Below are 26,602 nucleotides of genomic sequence, written 5' to 3' on the forward strand. Positions count from 1 at the left end.
CCCCCTGTGGCCCTTCATTTCATAGTGGGAATACTTTCTACCCAGCTTGCTATAATGGTCGTGAAATAATTCAAACTTCACCGAAGTAGTAGCCTATTTGTAGAGTGAAGAAAGGTGTACTGCTGTATCTTCTACGTATTGCTTATCGGTTTATAAAGAGTAAGGGCCCAGGAAATACTCTCTTTACAGAAAGCACTATAATTCAAAATTGCCAAGAATTTTAGTCACATTCTTCTCTTACTTCCTAAGTCCACACGCACAGCTTCTTTGGCAGTCAGTGGGAACTGCACTGTGGCAGATGTAAAAATATGAGAGAGGGCTTTCCTGGTGGTGCAGTGGTTAAGAATCCACCTGCCAATGCAGGGGACGTGGGTTCGAGCCCTGGTCTGGGAAGATCCCACGTGCTGCGGAGCAACTAGTTTCCTTTCCATGACTGAGTCACTTTGTGTTTAGTATCTGGGCACCTAAGTCCTCTACAATCACATTTTTCAGTATCACAATCTTACGAGACAAGGCATCAACACCCTAATTGCCTTACGCATAAAAAATATATGAAACATACTACAAAACAGCAGGCGATCCAGAAGTAGGGAATTGCCTTTCAAATTTCTACATTCTGGCTAAGGCCCCGAAATCTCTGAATGCCAGGGCCAGATATCTAGAGACCTGGGATCTAGTCACAACTCTCTCATTAACTGAATCTCTAGGCCTCAGATTCATCAGCTATGAAATGATAATCACAGAGGTGTACTCTAGGTGTTAGTGAATGAGAATTGGCATTTTCAATCTAATTTAAGCTTATATTTAGTTTCTCCACCTTTCTAACGTAGACGTACACGACCTTCACGATTCCCCCCAGGCCACATACTTGTAATGGGGAAAAAAAAGTCACAAGAGTAGAGTGCCCTTCATTAAGTCCTAATGGCTCCGAAACAAAGCTGATTTAAATGTGGCTAAATCTTCCATCAGTCGAAATAAATGGTCTTTAAAAGATAAGGATGATGCTGAAAATGTATAAACTCATCTTTTAGTTTCACACACTACTTTTAAATCTGGAGGAAAAATGGGTGAAAGATAGCAAAGCATATCATAATATGCTAAATTTATTCCCTTAAGTGAGAAACTTAATCTGAATAAGGGGAATAGAATTACAAAATAAATCAACCAAACATGACTAAGACAGCCTGGGTTTGTGTGTCCCCTTCTTCTACTCCTCCGTAATTCATGCAGACATTCCCCAATTTACAGAAGAGTTCATGTGTAAATTAGTTGTTCAGAACTTTAAACACATTTTCCCATGAAAACAAAGCTATTTATACATCTTGGCAAGATGCCCAGGGTAGCCCTTTAAAAAGGTTTAGTTAACCCATAATGGACCAAGAACCTTATACACAGTATAACGATGGTTCTGGGGGACATGTACTCAGAATTTCAACCTGGGGTACTGGGAACACATATCCCCAAATGGGACAGGCAGTGGGAACCATTCCAAGACACTGGTTCCTTCCATCTGGTGCAAAACAGAGGAAGGAAGACAGAGGGAAGGCTCATTTATGATGGCAACACGAGAATGGATGAGAGAAGTAGCATGGTCAGAGGAGGTTTACCATGGAAGTGACAGGATTCAGGAAGTGCCACCTGAACATGAGGCACATTAGCAGACTGAATATTTTAAGCTGAAGGAATTCGAGAAACAGCATGTGAGGGAAGGACTCTCTGATCTTCTCCCATGAAGCTGGTCATAAGACCCTCGTGTGAGAGGTGTATGCCCTATACCTGGAGGAAAAGAGCACCTTATCTCCAAGATGGGACACAGTGAGGACTCGGAACTAACAGGCCTTGCTAAGTTTTCTCAATGTACTACACTTGGCGCATATGTTTGTCCTATCACGTTTTTTTTCACGACTCTCCACTCTTCATCAAAGCTGGCATAAAAATGTTCAGGTTTAAATATGGAAACAGGGACTTCCTTGGCGGTCCAGTGGTTAAGACTCTGTGTTTCCAGTGCAGGGGGCACGGGTTCCATCCCTGGTTGGAGAAGTAGGATCCCACATGCGGCGCGGCCAAAATATTAAAAAAAAAAAAAGGAAACAGACTTACAGATACAGAGAGCAAATAGGTGGTTGCCAGAAGGGAAGGAGACTTGGGCAAAATAGGTGAAGGGGATTAAGAGATAAAAACTTACAGTGAGGGCTTCCCTGGTGGCGCAGTGGTTGAGAGTCTGCCTGCCAATGCAGGGGACACATGCCGTGGAGCGGCTGGGCCCGTGAGCCATGGCCGCTGAGCCTGCGCGTCCGGAGCCTGTGCTCCGCAACAGGAGAGGCCACAACAGTGAGAGGCCCGCGTACCAAAAAAAAAAAAATTTACAGTGATAAAATAAGTCATGGGGATGTAATATACAGCATAAGGAATACAGTCGATAATACTGTAATAAGTTTGTATGGTGAAAGATGGTTACTGGACTTGTGGTGACCGTTTTGTAATACATTTGACTGTCGGATCATGTGTCGTACACTTGAAACTAACATAATACTATATGCCAACTGTACTTCAATTAAAAAAAAAATGCTCAGGTTTAACCACTTCTTTGGGTCTTCATTTCCTTATAAAGGCTCCCATGTTGCATAAAACTTACAAACAAATAAATGTGTATGCTTTTCTCTTGTTAATTTATCTGCCTTTTGTTACCGGGGCCCCAGCCAAGACTTAAAAGAGCAGAGGAAAGATATTTTTCCTCCCCTACAGAGCCAGTGAAGCTTAAGCTTCAGTCCCTCCCACTTACACAAGGCCTGGAGAAGAGCCCCACCAATGTATCTGAATGGACATGTAAGCAGATAGGGTAGGGGATCCCCAGAGAAAGAGAACCAGGCCGGGCTTTCTTGACAGAAGAGAAGCCATTTTTTGGCCTAAACCATTTTGTGATATAAGCCTGGCCACAAGGCTTGCCCTTGAACAGGTCTCAGTAATTAACGATCTTAAGGGAACAAAAGAATGCAGAAATAACTCTTATCAGGCAAGAAAGTAACAATAGCAAGGATAGTATGTCAGTTGTAATGACTCCCAGTTCTGTCAATGATAAAGATTAGCCTGAAGCGCTCAACCACCAGACGAACTGGAACCTAAGGGATGATGATGTTGCCCTTTTCTGACCCTTGTGACTTCAATCAACTAAAGGCCAAGCCCCTTCATGAATATTCATGTTCTCTTAGCTTAAAACTTACCCAATTTTGCTGTTTGGAGAGAGACTGCTTTGGGAAAGAGCCCCACCGTTCTCCTTACTTGCTGCAAGTGATAATATTACAAGTCCTTCCTTCTCCTTATCTTTGGCGTGGTTGTGTCTTTTGGCTTGACACCCACCAAGAGGCGAACCGAGTTTTAGGGTAACAGACGTACGCTTTTGTAAAACTTGCAAAAGTAAGATATGCTAATGAAGGCTAGAAGAATACGGCACGCCAAAATATGCCACTTACGCATAAGAATTATTCAGAGCTGAAGGCAACTGAGAAGAAGTTGGCGTAAGAAATCTCTGTACTCCCCCTATTTGCCTAAAAGCAGGACAGAAGTTTACAAAGGTGCTTGCTTTACTCTTTACCAAGGACAAAGGTTAATCCCTGGAGATAACTGTAGACCCTTATCAATGGAGGAGGCACCAATTTAAATCTGCATAACTAACTTTATTCTTGCTTTTCCTGGTAAACTTTCCACAACTGGCCTTCCCTACGCTCCTCTATCTTTTGTCTTGAACTAAAAGGTGGCATTTTGGCCTGAATTCTAAGCTAACTCTTTGAGTTACTCATTTTTCCTGGGTATCTCTCGTGTATACGTGAGGTGCACATGTTAAGAAACTTCTGTTTGTTTTTCTCTTGTTTCCCTGTCTTCTGTTACAGAGGTCTCGGCAGAGAACTCAGAAGGGTAGACGGAAAATTATCTTTCCTCCCTACTTAACCACAATCAGTAAAACTGCTGCCTCTTTCCACTCCTACTTTCCTCTCCACTATAGTTCCTCTCTTGTCAGGTGACACTAGATTTGATTCGGAAATACATCTGCTTTGGGCTTAGTGGGAAATACTGCTGTGGTTCATAGTAATTTCTGAGTACAGTTAAGTTATTACAGGCTGTCCTGGTTTAAGAATGCCTTCCAGGAATATTCCTATTTCCCACTAAGTCAACACAAGGTATCATAACATTTTATTACGATAAGACTGAATATCATGGTAACTAGCATTGGATTATATGAGCAGGGAAAGAGAAGTGAAGCCTGAAATGTACAGAACCAGAAGGTGGTCTGTAGAAAATTCTTCCAATTAAAAGACATGTAAAAACGTACAACACATCACTGATAAAGGTAATTTGTGATGCAGGACCCACAAAATGGAGGCCGCCCCAGTGGCCCAGCCCATGTCCCAGCCTGCCTCACTGCCAAGGAAACCTAGCACTAATCACCATCCTTCAACTCAGCTTTAGCTCACCTCACCCTAGAAACCAGCACCTGCTAGCCTTATAGGGAAATCAGACCTCCTAGCCAATCACGCCTTGTTTCTGTGTTGCCACTTCTAACAGTCTTGCCCAAAATCCCTTGGGAAGAGAGCTCCGCCACTTGTGGACGGTTTTCCATTGAATAAAGGATATTAAACTGGTTATTAAATTGTATTATTTTTGTCATTTGATACCACTATAGGGAAGATATCAATAACAAGCTAGTAAATGAAGGCTGTCAATTAAAATGCAAAAGTATTTTGGGCTTATTCACTGCACAAGGAAACATGAGATGCCCTGGAATCTTGCAACTCATAAAGAAACTTGGAAGACATTTTTCCAAATCTGACAAGAATCCTAAATTTCACATGACATGGACAATAACGAGTTGCACAGAAGGGGAGGGAGCAGGGTTTGGGAACAATACCATATGTTGGCTTATGGAAAATCACAGTTAACTGACAGTAGGAATATAGAGAAAGCATCAGGGTGGTCATCAGTAAGTCTTGTTTTGCACAAGTTGAGTTTCAGCTGCAAAGGGGACACCTAACTGGATGGAACTGAGTAGAGAGGATGGGGTCAGAAATAGGATCTGCAAGTTACCAAAATATAAAAAGAGGGCTTCCCTGGTGGCATGGTGGTTGAGAGTCCGCTTGCTGATGCAGGGAACACGGGTTCGTGCCCCGGTCTGGGAAGATCCCACATGCCGCGGAGCGGCTGGGCCCGTGAGCCATGGCCACTGAGCCTGCGCGTCCGGAGCCTGTGCTCCGCAAGGGGAGAGGCCACAACAGTGAGAGAGGCCCGCATACCACAAAAAAAAAAAATTATATATGTATATATATATATATATAAAGAAACTGGGAGCAGATGAGATAACCCTGGGAGACAGGAAAGACGGAGGGAGACAACGGGAAAGCAGGTACAGTGCAAGGGCTGGGGGAGGAAAGGGAACCTTTAAAAATGATAAGAATTGGTTCAAAAGGCAAGAAGAAAACTAAAGGAGTTTAGTGTCCCTGAAACCATGGAAAAAGTGAGCATAACAAAAGTGGGCAACAGTGCCAGAGACTTCAGAGGTCAAATTGTAAGAACTGAAAAGTATCGTTGGGTTGGCAACTCGGTCAGCTATGACCCCGGTGAGAACACCTGCACCTGACTGGCAAAGCCGGAAGTGAGGTTACGGTGCACTGAAGAGTGAACGACTCCTAAACGTCACAAGATAGTTTTCTAGGTGACAGGGGCAACTATCTGTAAAACACAAAGGGCCAGGAAAGAGTTTGCTACTAATTCCTTTAACAGATCCCTCCCGGAGCTCCCTGGAAAACAGGCCTGGGGTGGAGACGATTCATAGGCAGCACACCAGCCAGGCCAGAGCCAGCACCCTTCCTCCCAACCCCAGGATTTCTCCAAGCAAGTAGACCACAGGGGTTTCTTTCTCTTTCCCCTTTCCCGTCTCCCCGTACAACCTAGTTAAAGTGCAAATGAAAACCCAAAGTCCCCAGGGGTGGTGGGCGTGGAGAGGGCGGAGGAACAGGTGGGTCGAGTGGGGGAAAGACAGGCAGGCGAAGGCAGCTGAAAGAAGGAAGCTGTTGTAATTACCGGTGTAAGCATATGGGGTGGCGGGCGATACAATGTTTTATGTTTGAGCCTGTCTAATTCTATAAACAGAATTAATCAGACACCTAATTTACAATTACATGACTAAGTGTTACTGTCGTAAAGCCTAATCTCAAAAAAGAAAAAGGGAAAAGCGTTCCTAAATCCACTTCATTGAGTTTCAAGTATACACAATTTAAAAGTGAAATTTATTTTGCGGGGGAGGAATGGTTCAATTTCTAACACTTTCTAATACCTCTGTCAAACAGTGAAGTACAACCTCGCAGCAAGAGATGAATTTCAGGCAGAGCATGACACTACCAATAAATATAACCATCAAATAGAACCCCTTTCCAAAAATATCTGGTGTAACCACTTTTTTAAAAAGTTCTATTCATCTTGAGAACCCTAAGTTATCTATGTGTTCCTACGGAATAAATCACGAAGAAACTATGGATGGGCTGATAACAGGGAAATCATTTCGTCTGACTTTTCTAGTGATACCAAAGCATGGGCAAAAAAGACACATGACGTCAATATTAAATTATCCCCTTGGTTAACTGATGCTCAGTTGTTACAGAAATATAATTATAGAACAAAGAAGGAAAAGCAAAACACCATCGAGGCCTTAGAAAGCTTTGTCTTACTTTCAAAAAGCTGTTTGTTACAAAGAAATCCTGTAAAATCTTTCAAGGTGGGTGTTTTTGTCATTGTTAGTTTTAGGGTTTTTTAATTAACTGGCTAGAAAAACACTGTTGGTCCTTGATGACAAACACTGATTTGCTTTGTGCAGACTAAAGACTACCTTAATGCCGACACCTAACAGTAAAAGAATAATTAATGCTTAGAGAAGCCAAAATATGCTCCACCAATCACAAAGGATAGTCAAACTGAAAAAAGCCACTTTGGACACTGGAACCTCTGCATTTAAGTTAGTAAAGTCCCCCTATAATAGTAATTTCTTCATGTAAAATTATTTTTACAGTATTTTAAGGTGCTCACATCTCTCATGTGATTCTCACAAATAAGGAGTTGGAGGGACTTCCCTGGTGGTACAGTGGTTAGGAATCCGCCTGCCAATGCAGGGGACACAGGTTCGAGCCCTGGTCCGGGAAGATCCCACATGCCACGGAGCAACTAAGCCCATGTGCCACAACTACCGAGCCTGCGCTCTAAAGCCCGCGAGCCACAACTACTGAGCCCACGCGCCTAGAGCCTGTGCTCCACAAGAGAAGCCACCAAAACAAGAAGCCCGTGCACCACAACGAAGAGTAGCCCCTGCTCACTGCAACTAGAGAAAGCCTGCGCGCAGCAACGAAGACCCAACGCAGCCCCAAAAAATTAATTATTAAAATTTCTAAAAAAAAATAAAAATAAGGAGTTGGAGAGGAAGGCCATTATTACTACCCATGTGTAATAATTTCAGTAAACAAATTTCCTAGAGCAGCAAGGGACAAGCTCTCACTGCCACTCGGAACAAAGGCATCCTGAGTCACCACACATGTGGGAATGTGACACAAGTCCATGATATGAGCCAGTGAGGCTCTTTACAGTGGATTTCATTCCAGTGTGGTTAACATGTGGCTAAATCAATGAACTGACGCAACTCAATATAATATATAAATCACTTCTATAAGTATAAAACTTTCCACTTCTCAAAGCTCGCCTAACAACCTACATTGTCCTACACTCAGTAACTTGGTGGAAACAGCAAAGAGACCATAAAAAGCATGCATGTGGTCAGCTGATTAGTTAGTAGCAGTGTAGAGAGAGGAACCCAGGTCTCTACTTCCCCAGCTCCCAGCCATTACTGCTTAAACAGAAGATAACATAGTACCTACAAAGCCAACGATAAACTGGGAAGACAAGAGATAGATCAGTTTCTAACTCATTTTCTACAGAATACTAAAAAATGTATGCCTGGAGGGCCTGAACCAGCAAAAGGAATGAGAGCTCTCTATCTGGAGTGGTCATGGGGGCACAGAAAGCTGAATGCTTTTAAGGAAAAGCAAAACAAAGCATCAATGTCACTGCAGAGCCTACAATAATAATAAACGTCTAAAAATCCTGAACACGAGTTTTGCAAGGTTATTATTAACTAAGACAAACCATTAGAAAAATCTACATGATCAAACTGATTTAATTTAAACAAAGTGTTGGACCAAAATGGCAACTTCACGAATGATAAGGCCCAAAAGCTTAAAAATTAAACTGCGCTGACCTTTAGAATACTTACCTTGAATTCTATGATGAAGGGTAGCACCTCATTAGATGAATAGCCTTTATACTGCTTTCAGAAATACAGCTATTAAGCATTCACTAAATTCAATGTCTATAATCCAACACATTAAAGGTAAAGTGCAATGTTTCATAACAACAGGAGTATAGACTGACACAGACTTGTTATTTTTCCGGCACAGTCTTTAGCAATCAGAAAACAAAATTTGACCTACAGCTCTCTCCTTCATCACAATCACTGAATGGTTCTGAAGACCTAGTTTTCTCACCAAATAATAAAATCATCCGTTTTCTCTATGATGCCAACTTTCTAAAACACAAAGAACACAGTAGTTGCATTGCTAAGAACAGTAGCCAGCATGTACTGAGTGCCTTCTGTGTGCCACAGCCTGTGCCACCGATTTTATATGTGTTATCTCATTTCACCCCTAAAACAAAACTCACAAAAGAGAAGTGTCCAAGTGGGCCACCCAGCTAGAAAGCAGCAGAATCTGAATATGAACTCAAGAACATCTAACACTCACTGTGTTTTTGCAAACTCAGCAAGCACACCCGCAAGTCCTGGAAGCACCAGAACTGCCTAAAGGAGCCTGAGAGAGCACAGAGCCTAAGAGAACTCAACAATATTCAAACCCTTTATATCTGTTTTTCATAGAAACCTTCAAGTGTGAGAGCAACTCCATCATTCTTTAAAATCTGTAAGGAAGTCATTCTTAACCTTTTTAGGAATCTGATGAAAGCTATGGATCTTCTTCCCAGAGACTGACATATAAAAATTTTGCATCATTTTAGAAGGTTCAGACTCCTAACATCCATCTATATATTTTTAAAATTCTCAATTGATTTAGCTAAGAATCAACAGAATGAGGTTAAAAAAGTACAAACTGGCACAAGAGTTCTTTGGAAATTGTTTTAACTGTTAGCACAACTCTGCTCATGTAAGTGAGCCTAGTTTTCATGCTTCTGACAAATGTACTGCAAAGACGTCACCAAATGAAAGAAGGGAGTTTTAGATGCCACCACTGATACTCACCGTTTTCCTGTGCAATTCTTATCATTCAGGCCACCAATCTTGTTTATGGCAGACCAGGCTGTGAGGGCCACATATGGCAGAGAGGCAGCTTGAGCATGAGTGAGTGATTTGGGCTTGTGAGAGACCTAGATTTGAAGATAACAGTCAAAAATAAGCAATGACTTGCAAACCTATGAACACAATTAAGTACATCTATCTTCACAGGAATCCGACTATTTTCAGAGGTATAACATTCGGCCAGGTTCAGTGGTTATTGCAAACCCTACTCCAAGATTATCCCTAAGGAATTTCTCCAAATGACTCAACCTGCCTCGCAGAGGTTCAGAAAGGTTTTATAGGTTACATTATCAGATACCGCTGCATAATGCTTCATAAAAAGACCACATTCAACAATACCATTAGTCCTAACTATACCCAGAAATAAACCCAAATAAACCTTGAACCCTCGTAAATACATTCTAATTTGTTTTTGTGATCAGCTGTTTCCTTCACCCCCATTTACTGGAAGGTAATCTTTCCAGACTTTTTCTAATCTTATCTTTTTTCTAATCCTTTTTCCCTTCCTGCCCTCCCTTCTGTAGGCAATTTCCTTAATATTAACCCCCTTCTTTCTAATTAAATTGTTAGGCCTCCTGACTGGATTTGATTAGACTCCTGTTTTGAAAGTTATCTGAAACAGCTTGATACTTCCATGCTTCTGTTTATGATGAATCGGAATGCTCCACTTGGTATATTTGGTTTCAACTATTTATACTAGATAAAACCAAGAAACACAGCAGGGTTTCTAGATCTTGCTCCAAATCCCTGTTCCACAAGACAAAGATAAAAACGCTTTGGCAGGCAGTGTTATTTAAACGACATCCAATACTTTTTTAGATCTTTTAAAAATTCCTATTCTCTATCTCGGTTCTTTCAAAACTACCCATAAAACTTGAACCTGATCTCAAAAAAAAAAAAACAAAAAACTCCAATTATTTCAGAGATATTTGTCAGTCTTTGTTTCTACTTTCCAGTGGCATTTCAGCACAGAACTGGTGAGTTACCTCATTCCCACTGACTACAACAAACTCTGAGAGAGTGCCTTGCTTCCAGGGAGGAACTGCAGCCCAGACCTGAAACACACACAACTTCGTTAGAAACAGATCTTTTTAAGCCAAAGCTAAGCATGAGAGTGTTCCCCAATACATACGCCACCCTGTGATAAAAAGCACAAGTCAGCAATCCAGCAAATAATAGAGTTATTTTCACATGATATCAATGTATTATTTAGTATGATTCTAGATTTACCAAGTCAAACCACTTTGGAGGTAGATAACCAGTAAATCCTGCTGTATTTACTGGCTACTTAGAGTACCAGTAAGAACACAGTCTCTGGGGCCTGAATCCTGGCTCTACCACTTATTAGCTGTGGGACCTCTTTATAGCTTGACTTTCCTCACCTGTAAACTGGGCCTAGCTGTACTTACTTCATAGGGATTAAATGAGTTATTTTATGAAAAACAACTAGAACAGTGCTAGCTATTATTATAAGCTGACTTTAATTTCTTGGTATAAAAGTTCAAAGTGACAAGGGACAGGTGATTATATCAACCTTTAGCTATTTTAAAACCATCTAACCAGTAAGGTAGAAACTGTCATTTAAAGACTTAAAAAGTCCCAATCATATACATCTTAAAGTCTTGCAATTCTTGAGCACTAGATTTAGAAAAGTTCAAGCACCGCAAGCTATTGTGACAGAACTAGAAAAAACAGAAAGAAGAACTGAACCAAGAAAATGAGGGCTCCAGCCAAAGCTCACTGTATTTGTTGAAAAGAAGAAAAAAGGTCAATGATATGGAATATATTTCCAAAAGCGGCAGAATTAAATCTGCAAATTTTGAGAAGGAATAGTGGAATGTGATAACTCACCTCATCGCCAGGCTTGAAGTACCTCACATCAAGTCCACACTCCATCACCACACCAGACACATCCCGGCCCAGAGTCAGGGGAAATTCTTCTCCTTTGATTTTAATATGTAAAGGATCACGTTTCATATTTAAAGCTGTAGCTCCGTAGCCACCTATGAAATACAATTTATTTGTTTCTTCCAAAAGAATGGGATGATTTCAAAACTACTGCAGGGTTACAGGCCAGGTACAATTCTAGATCTTCAAGATGCAGATTATAAGGTAATCAACCTTATAAATTTTTTACCATCACACAAGAAAGCATAAAAACAATGAATGTTGTTCCTTTCAAAGAAAATTATTTGGAAAGTCATAATCAAATCAAATGTTTTTAATTTTTATTTTATACTGGAGTATAGTTGAGTCATAATCACTGTTTTTTGAAATTCCAATTTTGAAACTGTCTTCAGAGCTTTAAGTATTTCCTTTTATAGGTTTTACTTTGTTCTTTGAAGATGGTTTCTTTGTTAATTTATTCATTCATGGACTTTTTAAATAACAAAGTCATCTGAAGCCAAGTCTGGTGAAGAAGATAATGTTGAAGTTGTCTGGTTAATAAACAAATAAATAAGGCATGGATATAGTATTTGACACTGACACTGGTCTATGAGTAATCGTCCCTGCCTCACAAAAAATGTTTCTAGAACATCTCTGGGTTAAGTGCAAGGTTCCCAAATGGAAAAGAACCACTTGGCTGCATCAGTTCTGATATGTTAAATCAGGTTGACTGCTTTATTACACATCATTTTATTCTTAAGAACGTTTACATAAACATCAGCTAAACAGAGCTGAAAACATTCCTCTGATCAGTATTTTTTTGGTTCAAATAAATTGGCTATAATATCTATAATAATCCAAAGTAGTTTATTTTTTATTTTTATTTTTGCAGTACGCGGGCCTCTCACTGTTGTGGCCTCTCCCATTGCGGAGCACAGGCTCCGGACGCGCAGGCTCAGCGGCCATGGCTCACGGGCCCAGCCTCTCTGCGGCATGTGGGATCTTCCCGGACCGGGGCATGAACCCGCGTCCCCTGCATCGGCAGGCGGACTCTCAACCACTGCGCCACCAGGGAAGCCCCCAAAGTAGTTTATTACACAGCTTCAACATCTAAAATGGCTTTTCTAAGACACAAAAGTACTGTTGTCATCTCTTCTGCTCGACATCCTTCTAAGAACATTTCTGCTATGTAAGGCTCTCCAAGATAAGCACCCTGCTTACCTTTCTAGTGTCATGTACCACAATTTATGCTCCAGAATCACTAAACCACTCAGTAAGTCTCCCCTTTTCTCCCACTCATCCTCATTAAATCCTAAGGATGGGGAGAAACCAGCAAAGGAGCCCGAGAAGGCTTGGCCAGTGAAAAGGTGTTCAGAAAGCCAAGAGAAGAGGGTCATTTAAAGAAGTCAAATGCTGCTGATGGGGAAGATAGCTTTTCAAATAAGGTCAAAAGCTGCCAATAGGCTTTTAAAAAACAAAACCCCCCAAACAAAACAAAATACTGGATCCAACAACACAGCAGTCTTTCGTGACCTTCATAGGAGCGGTTGCCGTGGCATGGGATGACAGAGAGAATGGGAGTGAGGAATTGGAGACCATGAGAACATTCAACTCTTTCAAATAGTTTTGCTTACAGAAGAGAGGAGAGAAATGGGGCAGTGGCTGGAGGGGGACTAGTGCGATAGAGGAAGGATGTTTAAGTCTCTTTTTTTTCCTCTTTAAGAATGGAGAAATTAACAGCAAGTTTGTATGCCAAAGGGAATGATCCAGTGGAAAGGAAAAGACTGAAGATGCAGGAGAGAACTGCTGAAACAATGCTCCTGTGTGGGTGAGAGGGCATGGGGCCTAGAGCCCAGGTGGAGAGCTGGGCTTAGACGAGAGCAATGACAGTTAATCCGCGCAGCAGGAGGTAGAGGATACAGGGAGAGAGGCTGACAGGAGGGTAGCTTGCAGAAGTTGTTTTTAATAAAAATCAAGACACATGGAAGAAAGTGTTTGAAAGTTGGGAAAGTCCCAGAAAATCTAAGCTGATGGCCACCATGCCAATATTACATACTTGCCAGCTGGCTGGTTACGAGTGCATTCTATCAGGGGAAAGAAAAACTTCACATGTAATACTCACAAAAGTCACATTTTACTTTCCTGTCTTACATTCCTTTTCCACTCTCAAACACAATTAAACAATTATTCACTGAAATTCCTATGTGGTTTGATGAACAGAAGCGGGCATTTAGCTATGTCAAATTTTAGCTGCTGTTTCAGAGCTGCAAAAAAAAAAAATCCTCAGTCCTCTCTAAGCTACACAGCCTGCAGGGCAAGGTTGCTTTCTTGGTCACCTCGATATCACCTGCGTTAACTCTGGCTCATTGGTACCAGCTAAACTAGCCCCAAATCCAGAAACAGCTGGTAGTGAGGAACTGAGAACCTGCTTGGTGACACAATGAATGGGAACCCTTAGGAGTTCTGTCCCATTCTTAGAGGTGACCAGTTTGGTTCAGAGTTGGAGTGGTTTGGAAAATCCTAAATCTGCCCTCCGTTTCAAAAGCTTTAATTCCATCTAAAGAAACCAAACTTTGTTGGTATGATGCTGTTGGCTGTATTTTTTTTCTATTTTAAGATTATTCATTAGCCATTTACATGATTTATGATTTTATGTCCAACAATAGTGGACATCTCCAGAAAAACAGCTGGCTTTCATCTTTCAAAACAGACACGTCCTTGCTTTCTCGTCAAGGGAAATAACTGCTCCCTACACTTTACGATCTTATACTCATTATTTTATTTCCCCATATTTCAGGTATCTTCCGCAACGATAATCACACATTCTCCAAAAAGAATTCATGAGCAGGAAATAAAGAGGGTAACTTGCAAATAATATTACCCACTCAAGTCATAAAAAACTAAGATGTCTCAAGAATACTATATAAAAGTAAAATGTGTTATAATATTACATTAAATAGCAGCCAAGAAAGTCCAGATCCAGCCATTCTACTGAAGTTAAAATGTACACAATACAAATTGTGCACGTGCATTCAAAGAAATGGGCTTCCCTGGTGGCGCAGTGGTTGAGAGTCCGCCTGCCGATGCAGGGGACGCGGGTTAGTGCCCTGGTCTGGGAGGATCCCACATGCCGCGGAGCGGCTGGGCCCATGAGCCATGGCCGCTGAGCCTGCGCGTCCGGAGCCTGTGCTCCACAACGGGAGAGGTCACAACGTACCACAAAAAAAAAAAAAAAAAAAGACTGAATGACAACTACACATGTGAAGCATAGAAACAGGCTACAGTTGACAGGGCATGGGATCTACCTTCAAAGAGCTTATAATCAAGGAAATGAAAAAAACATAATGGTCACTGGGTATAAATCTACCACTTAAAGATAATTCTGATAAAAACTACATTATCTTCATGCACAATGTAAATGGAATACACTGAAACAATATGCCCAACTAGTAATAGCAATTATTACTTTAAAGCGAACAAAAAGAATACAAACGTGTATTTCATGAGGCAATCATCATAAAGTCATTTCAATTAATTCTTAATAGAGCTCTCCAGCTACATTTTGAGTCCAAGTCTTTCCCCAAACTCCCTCCCCACAAAGAAATACGTAACAGTTATTCCTCACATGTCTGGATCAGCACTGTCCAATAGAGATATAATGCAAGCCACATATCTAACTTAAAATTTTCTAGTAGCCACTATAAAAAGAAAGAAGTGAAATTAATGTTAATATTTTACTTAATATATCCAAAATATTATCAGGTTAATATGTAATGAACATAAAATTATTAACAAGATATTTTACATTCATTTTTTTCTTACTAAGCCTTTGAAATCTAGTGTATATTTTACACTAACTGTACATCCCACACTAGCCACATTTCGATTGCTCATTTTTTTGTCATTATTTTCCAAAGTAATTCACAAATGGTAATCAATCTTTTCAGCACTATAATAATTGCATAAGGAATACAGTACTCTCCAAGCTTTGTCAATATCCACCAGCAGAAATTAAGATAACATTATTCCCAGTGAGGATGGCGCAAAACAGAAAAGTGTATTTTAACTTTGCAGAATGCAACAGCAAAAATGAGGAAAGTACTGTGTCCATATCCTGGCATCCTGTTCTGCTGCTTTGTCCACTGGACCATTAAACAAAGCTGTGATTAGTGGGAGGGAAATAAAAATTACTATGGAAATGCAAATTCTGAACTGATATGAAAACATAAGCATACCTCGAAAACCTGTGATGGACCTCAGAATATCACAAAGTTCCCAGGAGAATGTACCACAAAGTTAGCTGTGGATACAATTCTCAAGTCCCAATTTACATTTTTAGGTAGTATTGGAAGCAATTCAAACTTATATTTTGTGAAAGATTAAAGCATACCGTGGACATTGCAATTTCAAAAATTTTGGAAATAATATCTACTGAGATACTGTCAAAACCCTAAACAATTCCTTTGTGTTAACCAAAAAAGTGTAGTCAATAACAACTGACCTTTTAAAACTAATCCCTGATGAGACTGTCTAAAGAAAAAAAAAAGGTAATTGAGGAATGTCTTTTGAAACTTACTTCTCATATTAACATCTATAGGATTTATACTCGCAGCGTGAACTTTGATAATGACTTCATTTGGATAGTGTATCATTGGTATCATCATGTCCTGAGTAAATCGAAGCACTTCATTACTCCCATATTTATCTATCACCCAAGCGGGCATGACAGTGCTCCTTGGAGAGGTAGTACTAATCTTTCTAACCGAAGGCTTTTGTACAACTTGTCTTCTCCAGAAGCAAACCGCAGTGCATGCATTTCTTCTAAGTACACAGGTCTTCAGAAATCCCATCGTAAACAGTGGTTGAATTGCGTGCCCTAATTAAAAGGCACTTATACTGGCTCAAACCCTCACACCTGAATTCGGTCAAATTCTGCCAAACACTCTGGCCGGTTTCAAAGTTGAGAATTCAAAACTGAAGTTAGACTGATGGAGCAACTGAAGAAAGAAGAGTACGGAACTACTCTACTCTTCACATCTGAAATGCTCCAATTAACGTTCCAGTCAGTATTCTGTCCATTCTCCTCCTCCCTTACACCCCCTCCCCTTAAAAACAAAAACAAAACCGCTAGAATCCTGCCCTGTCCCGGGAGCTCTCTGCGGGACAAGTCGAGTCCGCTCGCGATCCGGATGTCAGAGAAATTCACACACTTCCAGGCTCCCGCCGCGACCCCCGGAGTCTCCTTGCCACCAGCTCTACTTCCCGCAGGACTTCCTTAGAGGCGCCAGCCAATCGCGTGCAAAGATCATTTTCCTCGGGCTGCAATTCGACCAATCTGAGTACTCGGTGCTGACAGGTTCGCTGGCAAATGGCTGCGCCCATGTAATACCGGCAGCGGCAGCTGACCTTTCTTCTTCCTCCTTGACACCAAGCCCCTGTGGTGGCGGGTGGGACACGAGGACCATGTTGGGCCGGACCCTCCGAGAAGTGAGTGGAATTGTCTGCTGAGGGCCCAGGGAGGTCGGGAAGATTCGCGGAGTCCTTGTTCACGTGGACGTGGCGTCCCCCGGCCGGCGCGCATCGTGGTCAGCCTCGCCGCTTCCTTCCCTGGAACTTGGTGGGGGATTCGGACCGCCGGGTCCTTAGGCTGTGCTCCTTATATCCGTTCAGGAGTTAGGATCTCCGCGGGGGAGGCTTCTGCACCGCCGCGCTGTGGGGTGGAAGGGAACAGTGGCTTCTCTCGATTATTCGTTCGCCCTGGCTGCGTGGGGCCCTGGCCGGTCTCAGCCAGATAAGGGGGATTTGGCTGGTCCACGTCAGTCTCTCTTGTCCGCTACACACATCTGATGCAGTCCTCACTAAGAAGCCCGCAAATCTGTCCCTTGCAAAAGCCAAACTAGTGATTCTTAGCTTTTTTCCCTCCTGGACATATTCATTCTTCAAGCTTCAACTACCACCAAGATACTAGTGATTCTCTTACCCGTGTCTCCATTAATTGGACATCGTTTTTGAGCTCTAGGCTATATTTGTGAATGTCTAATGGACATCGCTTCCAAAACTCCCACAGGAGTTTGATGAATCTAACCAAAGCTGACTTCATCCTTGTAACAGAATCACCTCTTGCGTCTCAATCTCCATCATAAAAAACAAACAAAAACCTAATTATGGAATTCTTAATATTCTGTTTTTAGCGGCACAACTGTTATCCCAGGTGCCCTTAGATTCTTCTTCATAGGTCATATCCAGGAAGTCACTAAACCGTGTTAGTTCTCTTTTGAACTTATGTCTGGGATCTGTTCTCTCACTTTATCCCTGCTGTTAGGGCTTTAGTTCCGATCTCCTTGCTTTCTGATCTCTCAACCTGCAGAGCTGTCTGCGGGCCCACTGCTATCAGAATCACCTCGGCCCGCCTTAAAGCTACAGCTGTGTCCCACTCAGGAAGGTTAGTATGGTAAGGCCCAGAGTGTATGGTTTAACTTGGGTTCCAGGTGATTCTGCTGATAAGTAGCAATTGAGGACCTACCCCGTCTTCCATCTTCATTTGTATCTTCACCTGGGAAGTCTTTTTTTTTCTTTTTCCAGCTGGCAGCCTTTTAGAAAGCTGTAAATTATGAGAACTTTAAATCCACAGGTTTTAAATAATAGTTATTCCCCTAAATACATTTTTGCTTTACTATCCTAAATTGTACCTTGCCTATACTGTCAGTGAAGAATCCAATTTGTTTTTAAAAATTAAAAACTTTTTAACTCCAAACTTGTTTTAAAATGAAATATAACCTAAAAAATGCGGTACTTTCTTTCTCTGCCCTTTCCCCCAGCACTACCTTTTTTGTGCCACCCCTTCCTAATGTCCAGTGAGCCACTGTCAGAAACAACTTTTACCTCAAGGGGGAAAAGGGAAGCTGACCCAAGAGTAGTCAGGAAATTGCCTTGGCATGATTACTTTCACTTAATCACTCTTTTAACAAATACTTATTGATGCCTATTGTGTGGAAAACATTATTTACTTATTTTCCCAGCCCATAATATATCTTCTGTCCACTCTGTTCTTTCCATATCATTGTACCAATGCCCTAAATTCTACCAATTAGAGATTAATTAATTTAGTACACATTCTATTTTAAATATGTAAAGATGCTTGGGAAGGTTGAATGATTTATTTATCCACTGTTGTGAATTATTAGAGTTCAATCAGATTTCTCTCCATCACACCCTGGCTGAGATAATCAGTTAAGGAAAGGGAAAATTTTGCGGGGGAGGGGACTGAGGGAGGGGCTGGAAACTATGGCATTTTGAGACAATTTGGGGGGCCTAAGTGGAGGCTTAGGGCAGTAGAGGAGCCCTAGGAGGAAGCACTAAAATGAGGTAAAATGCCAAATAGGAGGTATAACTGCTACTTGTAAATTTTACCCAGGTACACTCAGTAAGGGGAAGAGTCTTACTTTCACCTTCCTTTCTTGTGGCATGATCCCAGTATTTCTAGGAACCAGATGCCAGGCTAATATTATTAACCCTAAAGTTATGTTAAATGATTACTGTTATGTTAAAGAAAGTTAATTATATATCCAGTAGGCTTCTTGGGGGTCTAGCCCAAGAATATTTAATTACTGTTCTATGGGAAAATAGACTCCAAATTTTAAACAACTCAGTTATTCATTCAATTAACATTTATTGAGCACCTCTGTGTTCCAGACACTGGGGATTAGCAGTGAAGACAGAAATTCCTGCCCTCATGAAGCCTACATTTTTGTGGGGAAGCAGGCATTAAATAAGTTTCTTTGTTTAAGTAAATAATAGAATTTCAGGTAGTGTAGGTGCTATGAAAAAAGGTTAAGCAGGCTATAGTGTGCGAATTAGTTGGAGAGATGGATGTTTTAGATAGAGTGGTTAGGGAAGGTTTCGCTGACTGAGTGGGTGATATTTAGTAGAGACCTGAAGGGTGAGAAGGGTGAGCCCTGGGAAGATCTGGGAGAAGGGTGTTCCAGGCAGAGGAAAGAATAAAAGTGCAATGTCTCTGAAGCAAGAGCAAACTTGATGTGGTCAAGGAATAGCAGGAAGGCCAGCAGACCCAAGAGAACTGAACGAGAAGAGTAGTGGGAGATGAGGTTATAGATAAGCAGGAACTGGATTACCTTTCCGGCCATGTTAAGGAGTGTGGATTTTATTCTAAATGTAATGCAAATCCTCTGGGAAGTTGTGAGTCTTTGGACATGATCTGACTTAAAAATTAAAAAGCTCCTTCAGGTTATTCAGGATTATGGTCTATAGGAAAGCAAGTAGGGAAGCAGGAAGACCAGTTAGAAGGTCGTTGCATTGTCAAGAGCTGATGGCAGCATGGATAAGGTGATGGGAGGAGAGGTAATGCAAAGTGGGTGTTCGTTTTTTGTTGTTGTTGTTTTGGGGTTTTAAAATTTTATTTAGTTATTTATTTTTGGCTGTGCTGGGTCTTCGTTGCTGCGCGCGGGTTTTCTCTAGTTGCGAGCAGGGGCTACTCTTCGTTGTGGTGCACGGGCTTCTCATTGCGGTGGCTTTTCTTGTTGCAGAGCACAGGCTCTAGGCATGCGGGCTTCAGTAGTTGTGGCACGTGGGCTCAGTAGTTGTGGCTCACAGGCTTAGTTGCTCCGTGGCATGTGGGATCTTCCTGGACCAGGGCTCGAACCTGTGTCATCTGCATTGGCAGGCGGATTCTTAACCACTGCACCACCAGGGAAACCCGGGTGTTAGTTTTTTAAGGTATGGCTTTCTGATGGATTGGATATGGAATTTGAGGGAAAAGAGATGAATCAAGGAGGATGCTTAGGTTTGGGGCCTGGGCAATTGAAGAAATGGTAACATTTATCAAGATGGGAAAGACTCTACAGGGAGCATGTTGTGAGGAGAAAGTTATCAAGACATGTTAATTTTGAGATGCTTCTAAAGATATGCAAGTGAAGATGTCAGTTAAGCAGGTAGATATAGGAACGTGGAGATCAAGAAAGAAGCTAGGTATGAGGATATAAATTGTCCAGAGTAGAGGACATAATTGAAGTTATATGGTCAGATGAGATCTCAGTGTAAATATAGAACAAGGCCTAAAACTTTCCAACATTTAGGGGTCAGCAGTAGGAAGCAGAGCCCACAAAGGAGACTTGAAGGAGTGGCCAGTAAGGCAAGAGGAAAACCAGGATGGCTTGGTGTCCCGAAGTACAAGTGAAAAAGAAGTGCTTCAAGGAGGGAGTGATGTCTTGTGTTGAATGCTGAGTGCTGCTGGACTGGGCCATGACTGCTGGATTTAGGAATGTGGAGGTTACTGGTGATCTTGATGTGCTATTTCTTGGAACAATGGAGACAAAAAGCATGAATGTTAAATGAGTGTGTTAAAGAGAGTACCAGTCAACCAGACACTCAGCTTTCAAGCGCTCTTCTATACCTTCAGCATTTATCAAGACAGTTTTTCTTTTGAAAGACAGTTCTTTTCCTAAGTGAAGCTTTGATGTTATCTGTAAAGTTAACAAAATGTTCTCTATTTGCTACAGAGGAGTAAATGCTGTAACAGCCTGCATAGAGAAGTAGTAGAATATAGTGGTCCAGAGCATGGGCTTTGGAAACAAGATCAGGCCTTGGTTGAATCCCAGCTCTGCTACTTTCTAGCTATGTGATTTTAAGCAGGAACTTCAGTAATTTATCTGTAAAATGGAAATAATATCAGCCTCTTAGTGTGGATATGAAGATTAAATGAAATATAAAACATCTAGGATAATGCCTAGAACCAAGTGCCATTATTAACACTAATTTTGTTACAGTGACAAAATTACTAGATTATATGTATTTACAGTTTTCTCTTCCCCTGTTTTCTAAGAAGAATGGTTCCTGAGGGAGATTTCTTAATTTTTCTAAGAAGGTATATTACTTTTCTACTGCTGTGTAACAAATTAGTATAAACTTTTCAGCTTAAAATAACACATTCTTAAAACACACACACAATCTTATCATCTCACTGTTTTGTGGGTCAGGAATCCAGGAATGGAGTAGCTGGGTTCTCTACTCAGAGTCTCGCAAGGCTGAAATCAAGGTGACAGCCAGAGCCGCAGTCTCTTTGGATGCCTTGGGATCCTCTTTCCACCTCACTGCTTGGCAGAATCCATTTCTTTGTGGTTGTAGGACTGAGGTCCCCGTATTCTTTCTTTCTTTTTTTAAAAAATATTTATTTCTTTCTTTTTGGCTGTGTTGGGTCTTCATTGCCGCACGTGGGCTTTTCCCTAGTTGCGGTGAGCAGGGGCTACTCTCTGTTGCAGCACGAGGGCTTCTCATCGTGGTGGCCTCTCTTGTTGCAGAGCACGGGCTCTAGGCACACGGGCTTCAGTAGTTGTGGCACATGGGCTCAGTAGTTGTGGCTCGCAGGCTCTAGAGCGCGGGCTCAGTAGTTGTGGCGCACGGGCTTAGTTGCTCCATGGCATGTGGGATCTTCCTGGACCAGGGATCAAACCCATGTCCTCTGCATTGGCAGGCGGATTCTTAACCACTGCGCCACCAGGGAAGTCCCTGTTCCCCGTTTTCTTGCTGACCATGTGGGTAGTAGAGTAAATGAGCTCAGGGGACAAGAGATGTGGGTTAATTAGAACTGAGGTTTGGGAGATGATACAGATGTTGGTAATGATATAGTCTGGGCTAATGACCATGTGAGCTGGTAACTGGGGTGAGGTGAAGGAAGAGTTTGTGTGAAGTGAGGTCAGGAACGGAGAGGCCAGGTGTCCGTGTACCTGACTTGAAGTTTGAAGTAACAAAAAGAGCAACAGGAGCCATAGAAAAGAAGATTACAGCAAACCAGCTGCTAAAAACTTCAGTGAATGAAAAGGAGTATCAGGGAGACTGTAGATTAACACACCAGGGAGAGTAATATAATCTCCTTCAAGGCCTGTGCTTCAGATGAGCTGGGGGTTTTGAGAAAAGAGGGAAGAGAAAACTTTTCTAGTTGATTTCATCTTATATTCAGATATGATACCTTTAGTTTTGCTCCAGGAGAGCTGTACTATTTTTATGTCATAATCCTTACATCTAATCCATTCTAGCTAATTAGCATCTTTGTTTTCATTTCTCTTCTCCAATACCCTTATTGAGTTTGTCAAATCTAAATTTCCTAAAAATGATCCTAACAAAGATTACCATTTAAAATGAGTACTCCCAAGGACTTCCCTGGTGGTCCAGGGTAAAGAATCTGCCTTCCAATGCAGGGGATGCAGGTTCCATCCCTGGTCGGGAAACTAAGATCCCACATGCCACGGGGCAACTAAGCCCACGCGCCACAACTACTGAGCTCACGTGCCCCAACGAGAGAATCTGCATGCCACAAACTATAGAGCCCATGTGCTCTGGACCCTGTGCATGTCACAACTAGAGAGAAGCCCGCACACCACAACTAGAGAGAAACATGTGCACCACAAGGAAGAGCCCACGCTGCAACGAAAGATCCTGCACGCCTCGACAAAGACCCAGCATGCTGCAACTAAGACCCAACACAGCCCAAAAAAATAAATAAATAAAATTTTTTAAAAATAAATAAAAAATAAAATGAGTACTCCCAGAACAGTATGGTGCAGCCTTAAAAAACTAAAAATAGAGCTACCATATGATCTGCAGTCCCACTCCTGGGCATATATCTGGAGAAAACCATAATTCGAAAAAATACACACCCCTCAATGTTCATTGCAGGACTATTTACAATAGCCAAGACATGGAAACAACCTAAATGTCCATCAACAGATGAAAGGATAAAGAAGATGTGGTACATATATACAATGGAATATTACTCAGCCATTAAAAAATGAAATAATGCCATTTGCAGCAACATGGATGGACCTAGATATTATCATACTAAGTGAAGTAAGCCAGACAGAGAAAGACAAATATATGATATTGCTTATATGTAGAAACTACAAAAAAAGAAAATTATACAAATGAACTTATATACAAAACTGAAATAGACCCACAGACAAAACAAATTTATGGTTACCAAAGGGGAGGGGCGTGGGGGAGATGGATAAATTAGGAGCTTGAGATTAACATATACACACTACTATATATAAGATAGGTAACTATATACTTTATAGCACAGGGAACTATATTCAATACTACGTCATAACCTATAAGGGAAAAGAATCTGGAAAAAATAGATATATTTGTATGTATCACTGAATCACTGTGCTTTGCACCTGAAACCAACACAACATTATAAATCAACTATACATCAATAAATAAATAAAAAGAATGCTCCCAGACAGTCTCATTTCTTGCCCTTGTAACCATAACTGCAGTTCCTTACCTCTTATTCTCATATCACTTGGCAAGTCAGAAGGCAACTTGAGGATAATGGGCATTAGGGGACTTGAAGGGAGGCAAAGAAGAAGAGAAAATGGCAGGCATAATTTTCCTCATTTTTATAATTTTGCTCCGGGGTAGGCCTGTCTATATACCTCTCTGTGTCTCCAGCTTTCCGTTTTTGCTAGTTCTGACGCTTGCACTCAGCCTATTTACATAAGCCCACTCCATGTTTACAACATTACAATACACTGCTGTCGTTTCTTTTTCTCCAGTTTCTCTCTTCTAAAGAGTTTACATCTCATACAAACCGTTCAACAGAAACGTCTCTTCTTGTTGCTAGGTTACCTCCTTTAAGTTGAGCCCAGCTGCCCCTCCCCATCCTGAACCCCTCCCGCAGCATCCCCATGGCAGCCCTTTCCTCCTCTTGTGCATCAGCATTAGGGGTCCTCTCAGTGGCCTATTTGCACTGCTTTTCTGGCTTAAAACCCTCAGACCTAAGAATACCACCACTTTGATGATTTATTCAACAGCCTAGAGCAGATCATTTGCAGATTTTCCCCTAAATGCAAATTCCTATTGCTTGATGTATATAGGACATGTGGAAATACAGTCAGCATACAGGACAAGCTAAGCTTCCACTGGTGCAGAGAGAAATGAAGGAGCAGTTAGTTACCTGTTAACTTTTACTATTACTACCTGTTAAGTTACCCTTTACTATTTCTGTGACTTTGGACACATCACTTAACCTCTCTTAGCTTCAGTTTCTTTATCTATAAAATGAGGTTAATAATACCTAACTTAAGTGGTTGGGGTTTTTTTGTTTTTTTAATAAATTTATTTATTTGTTTATTTTTTGGCTGCATTGAGTCTTCGTTGCTATGCACGGTCTTTCTCTAGTTGCAGCGAGCGGGGGCTACTGTTCGTTGCAGTGCGCGGGCTTCTCATTGTGGTGGCTTCTGTTGCTCTAGGTGCACGGGCTTCACTAGTTGTGGCTCAAGTGCTCAGTAGTTGTGGCTCGCTGGCTCTAGAGCGCAGGCTCAGTAGTTGTGGCGCACGGGCTTAGTTGCTCCATGGCATGTGGGATCTTCCCGGACCAGGGCTCGAACCCGTGTCCCCTGCATTGGCAGGCGGATTCTTAACCACTGTGCCACCAGGGAAGCCCTAAGTGGTTGTTTTAAGGGCTAAATAAAGTAATAATGAATCTAAAGCCACAACAGTGCCTGGCTCTTGGTAAATATTCAGAAAATGTTACTTTTCCCCCCATTCCCCTTGTCTGAGCTACCATCTTATCCAACTCTTTTCAGATGGTCTCTAAAGACTTGGTATCATCTTTGACTTCTTGTTATTCATTCCTTTTATTCAATTAGTAAGTATTTCTTATTACTTCCTACAGGAAGTATTACAAGTCATCACTTCACCTTAGGCTTTACTTACCGTCAATATGCAAGTTCTGGTCACTTGAAGTGCAGTTTATTTTAACGCGTTCTTTACTAGCCTTCCTAATGCATCAAAGACAGAGTTTTAGAAAAGCTTGTTTTTAGTTGGCTTTTGAACCCATATTTTACAAGGATTTCTCTCAATTTGTAGTGGCTCTTGCTTGAATTCTCCAATAGATAAAAAGGTCTGTTTAATAAAGATCACTTATTTGGGGCCATAAGGTCCTGTAATGCCTTGTCTAGTTCATTCTGTTTTTTGCACTGTGGATGGCCTGTGTTGCAGCTAAGCTTCTCTCTGTACACTACCTACCCTAACCCATGATTCACCCACACTGGGCCTCTACTTCTCATAGACAGGGCGGCTTACCTAAACCAGTGATCTTGTTTGTTCAAGCCTGATGTTGAGTTCCTCAGCTAGGAACTCCAACATGGGTTGGAGGACAACTGTGGTGTCCTCCAACCCATCTTTTAGCTGACCAATATGTTACCCTTATTCACCACCCTAAGTAAATGTAGACTTGATAGGTTCTCTTGGTTTTGAATCCAAGCCTCACTTTAAATTTTTATACTTAACCACTCTATCTGCATGCCTCAGTGTAACATTTGAAACTTCTGCGGACTTGGCAAAGGGTTTTTGAATTGTGTATACTCTAGGTTTCTGAGGCACTGAAACAAGGCCTAGTTACTCCAACTGAGCTCTGTCAAAGATGTCTCTCCCTTATCAAGAAGACCAAGATTCTAAATGCTTACATTACTGTATCAGAAGAGGTGGCCTTAAAGCAAGCTGAAGAATCAGAGAAAAGATATAAGAAAGGTAAATTACTTTGAATTATACTTAATTGTGACATCCCAAGAGAAAGAGTTTAATTGGATGTAGCAGTCTCCATTTGGCAAGTGGAGCTTTAAACATAAAAAATTCCCTTATTTAAAGAACTGGGGAATTCCCTGGCGATCCAGTGGTTAGAACTCCAAGCTTCCACTGCTGGGGGCCCACGTTCAGTCCCTGGTCGGGGAGCTAAGATCCTGCAAGCCAGCCGGCATGGCCAAAAAATTTTAAAATATAAATAAATATATACATACATACTTTTTTTTTTTCAAAAAAAGAACTGGCCATGAGGTATAATAAAAATGAGGCTAACGGGTATAATGTCCAACTGTAATAATTTCTAACACAAATTTGATTTCTGAAGACGTATCTTTAGCAAAAACTAGTAGTTATTTTAATAACTGTTATTAATGTCTGTATTTTGAATTAGATACTGGGTTGGCCAAAAAGTTCATTTGGCTTTTCCCATAAGATGCTATGAAAAAACCCAAACAAACCTTTTGGCCAATCCAGTATTTCTTCTATTCTTTTGGCTTTTTAATGCAGGTCACTCACTTGGGGATTTAGATGGAATTCCTGTTGCGGTAAAAGACAACTTTAGCACGGCCGGCATTGAGACAACATGTGCCTCAAACATGCTGAAAGGTAAAGTTTAACTGACCAGAGCATTGTTTTATAAAACTAGGTATTTTTCAGTTTAAATTAAAGATAAGACACTAAAGCACAAAGATATTCTCAGACTGATTATATTTGCAAAGG

At 41.3% G+C, this 26,602-nt stretch overlaps 2 protein-coding genes across 4 annotated transcripts in view; one reads left to right on the forward strand and one right to left on the reverse strand.

The window, feature by feature from the left end:
* The window catches only part of RTN4IP1 (reticulon 4 interacting protein 1), a 46,165-nt gene extending 29,609 nt beyond the window's left edge, over positions 1–16,556 (reverse strand). Inside the window, exons 1-4 of the mRNA XM_029224233.1 lie at positions 15,861–16,556; positions 11,249–11,400; positions 10,384–10,452; positions 9,341–9,465 (exon numbers count right to left, since the gene is read on the reverse strand). Of these exons, the coding sequence (XP_029080066.1) occupies positions 9,341–9,465; positions 10,384–10,452; positions 11,249–11,400; positions 15,861–16,134 (620 nt within the window). The 5' untranslated portion in view covers positions 16,135–16,556. The remainder of the gene's footprint in view (positions 1–9,340; positions 9,466–10,383; positions 10,453–11,248; positions 11,401–15,860) is intronic.
* Positions 16,557–16,652: 96 nt separating this feature from the next.
* The window catches only part of QRSL1 (glutaminyl-tRNA amidotransferase subunit QRSL1), a 32,712-nt gene continuing 22,762 nt past the window's right edge, over positions 16,653–26,602 (forward strand). The window contains exons 1-3 of one of the 3 annotated variants that reach the window (XM_029224294.1): positions 16,657–16,771; positions 25,672–25,831; positions 26,390–26,488. In XM_029224294.1, coding sequence (XP_029080127.1) covers positions 16,748–16,771; positions 25,672–25,831; positions 26,390–26,488 — 283 coding nt within the window. In that variant the 5' untranslated portion in view covers positions 16,657–16,747. Of the gene's footprint in view, positions 16,772–25,671; positions 25,832–26,389; positions 26,489–26,602 lie in introns of all 3 variants that reach the window. The other 2 variants (XM_029224297.1, XM_029224296.1) reach the window with 2 other exon arrangements.

Source organism: Monodon monoceros, unplaced genomic scaffold (genome assembly GCF_005190385.1).
Source record: "Monodon monoceros isolate NGI ecotype Baffin Bay Population unplaced genomic scaffold, NGI_Narwhal_1 Super_Scaffold_15, whole genome shotgun sequence".
NCBI lineage: Eukaryota > Metazoa > Chordata > Mammalia > Artiodactyla > Monodontidae > Monodon > Monodon monoceros.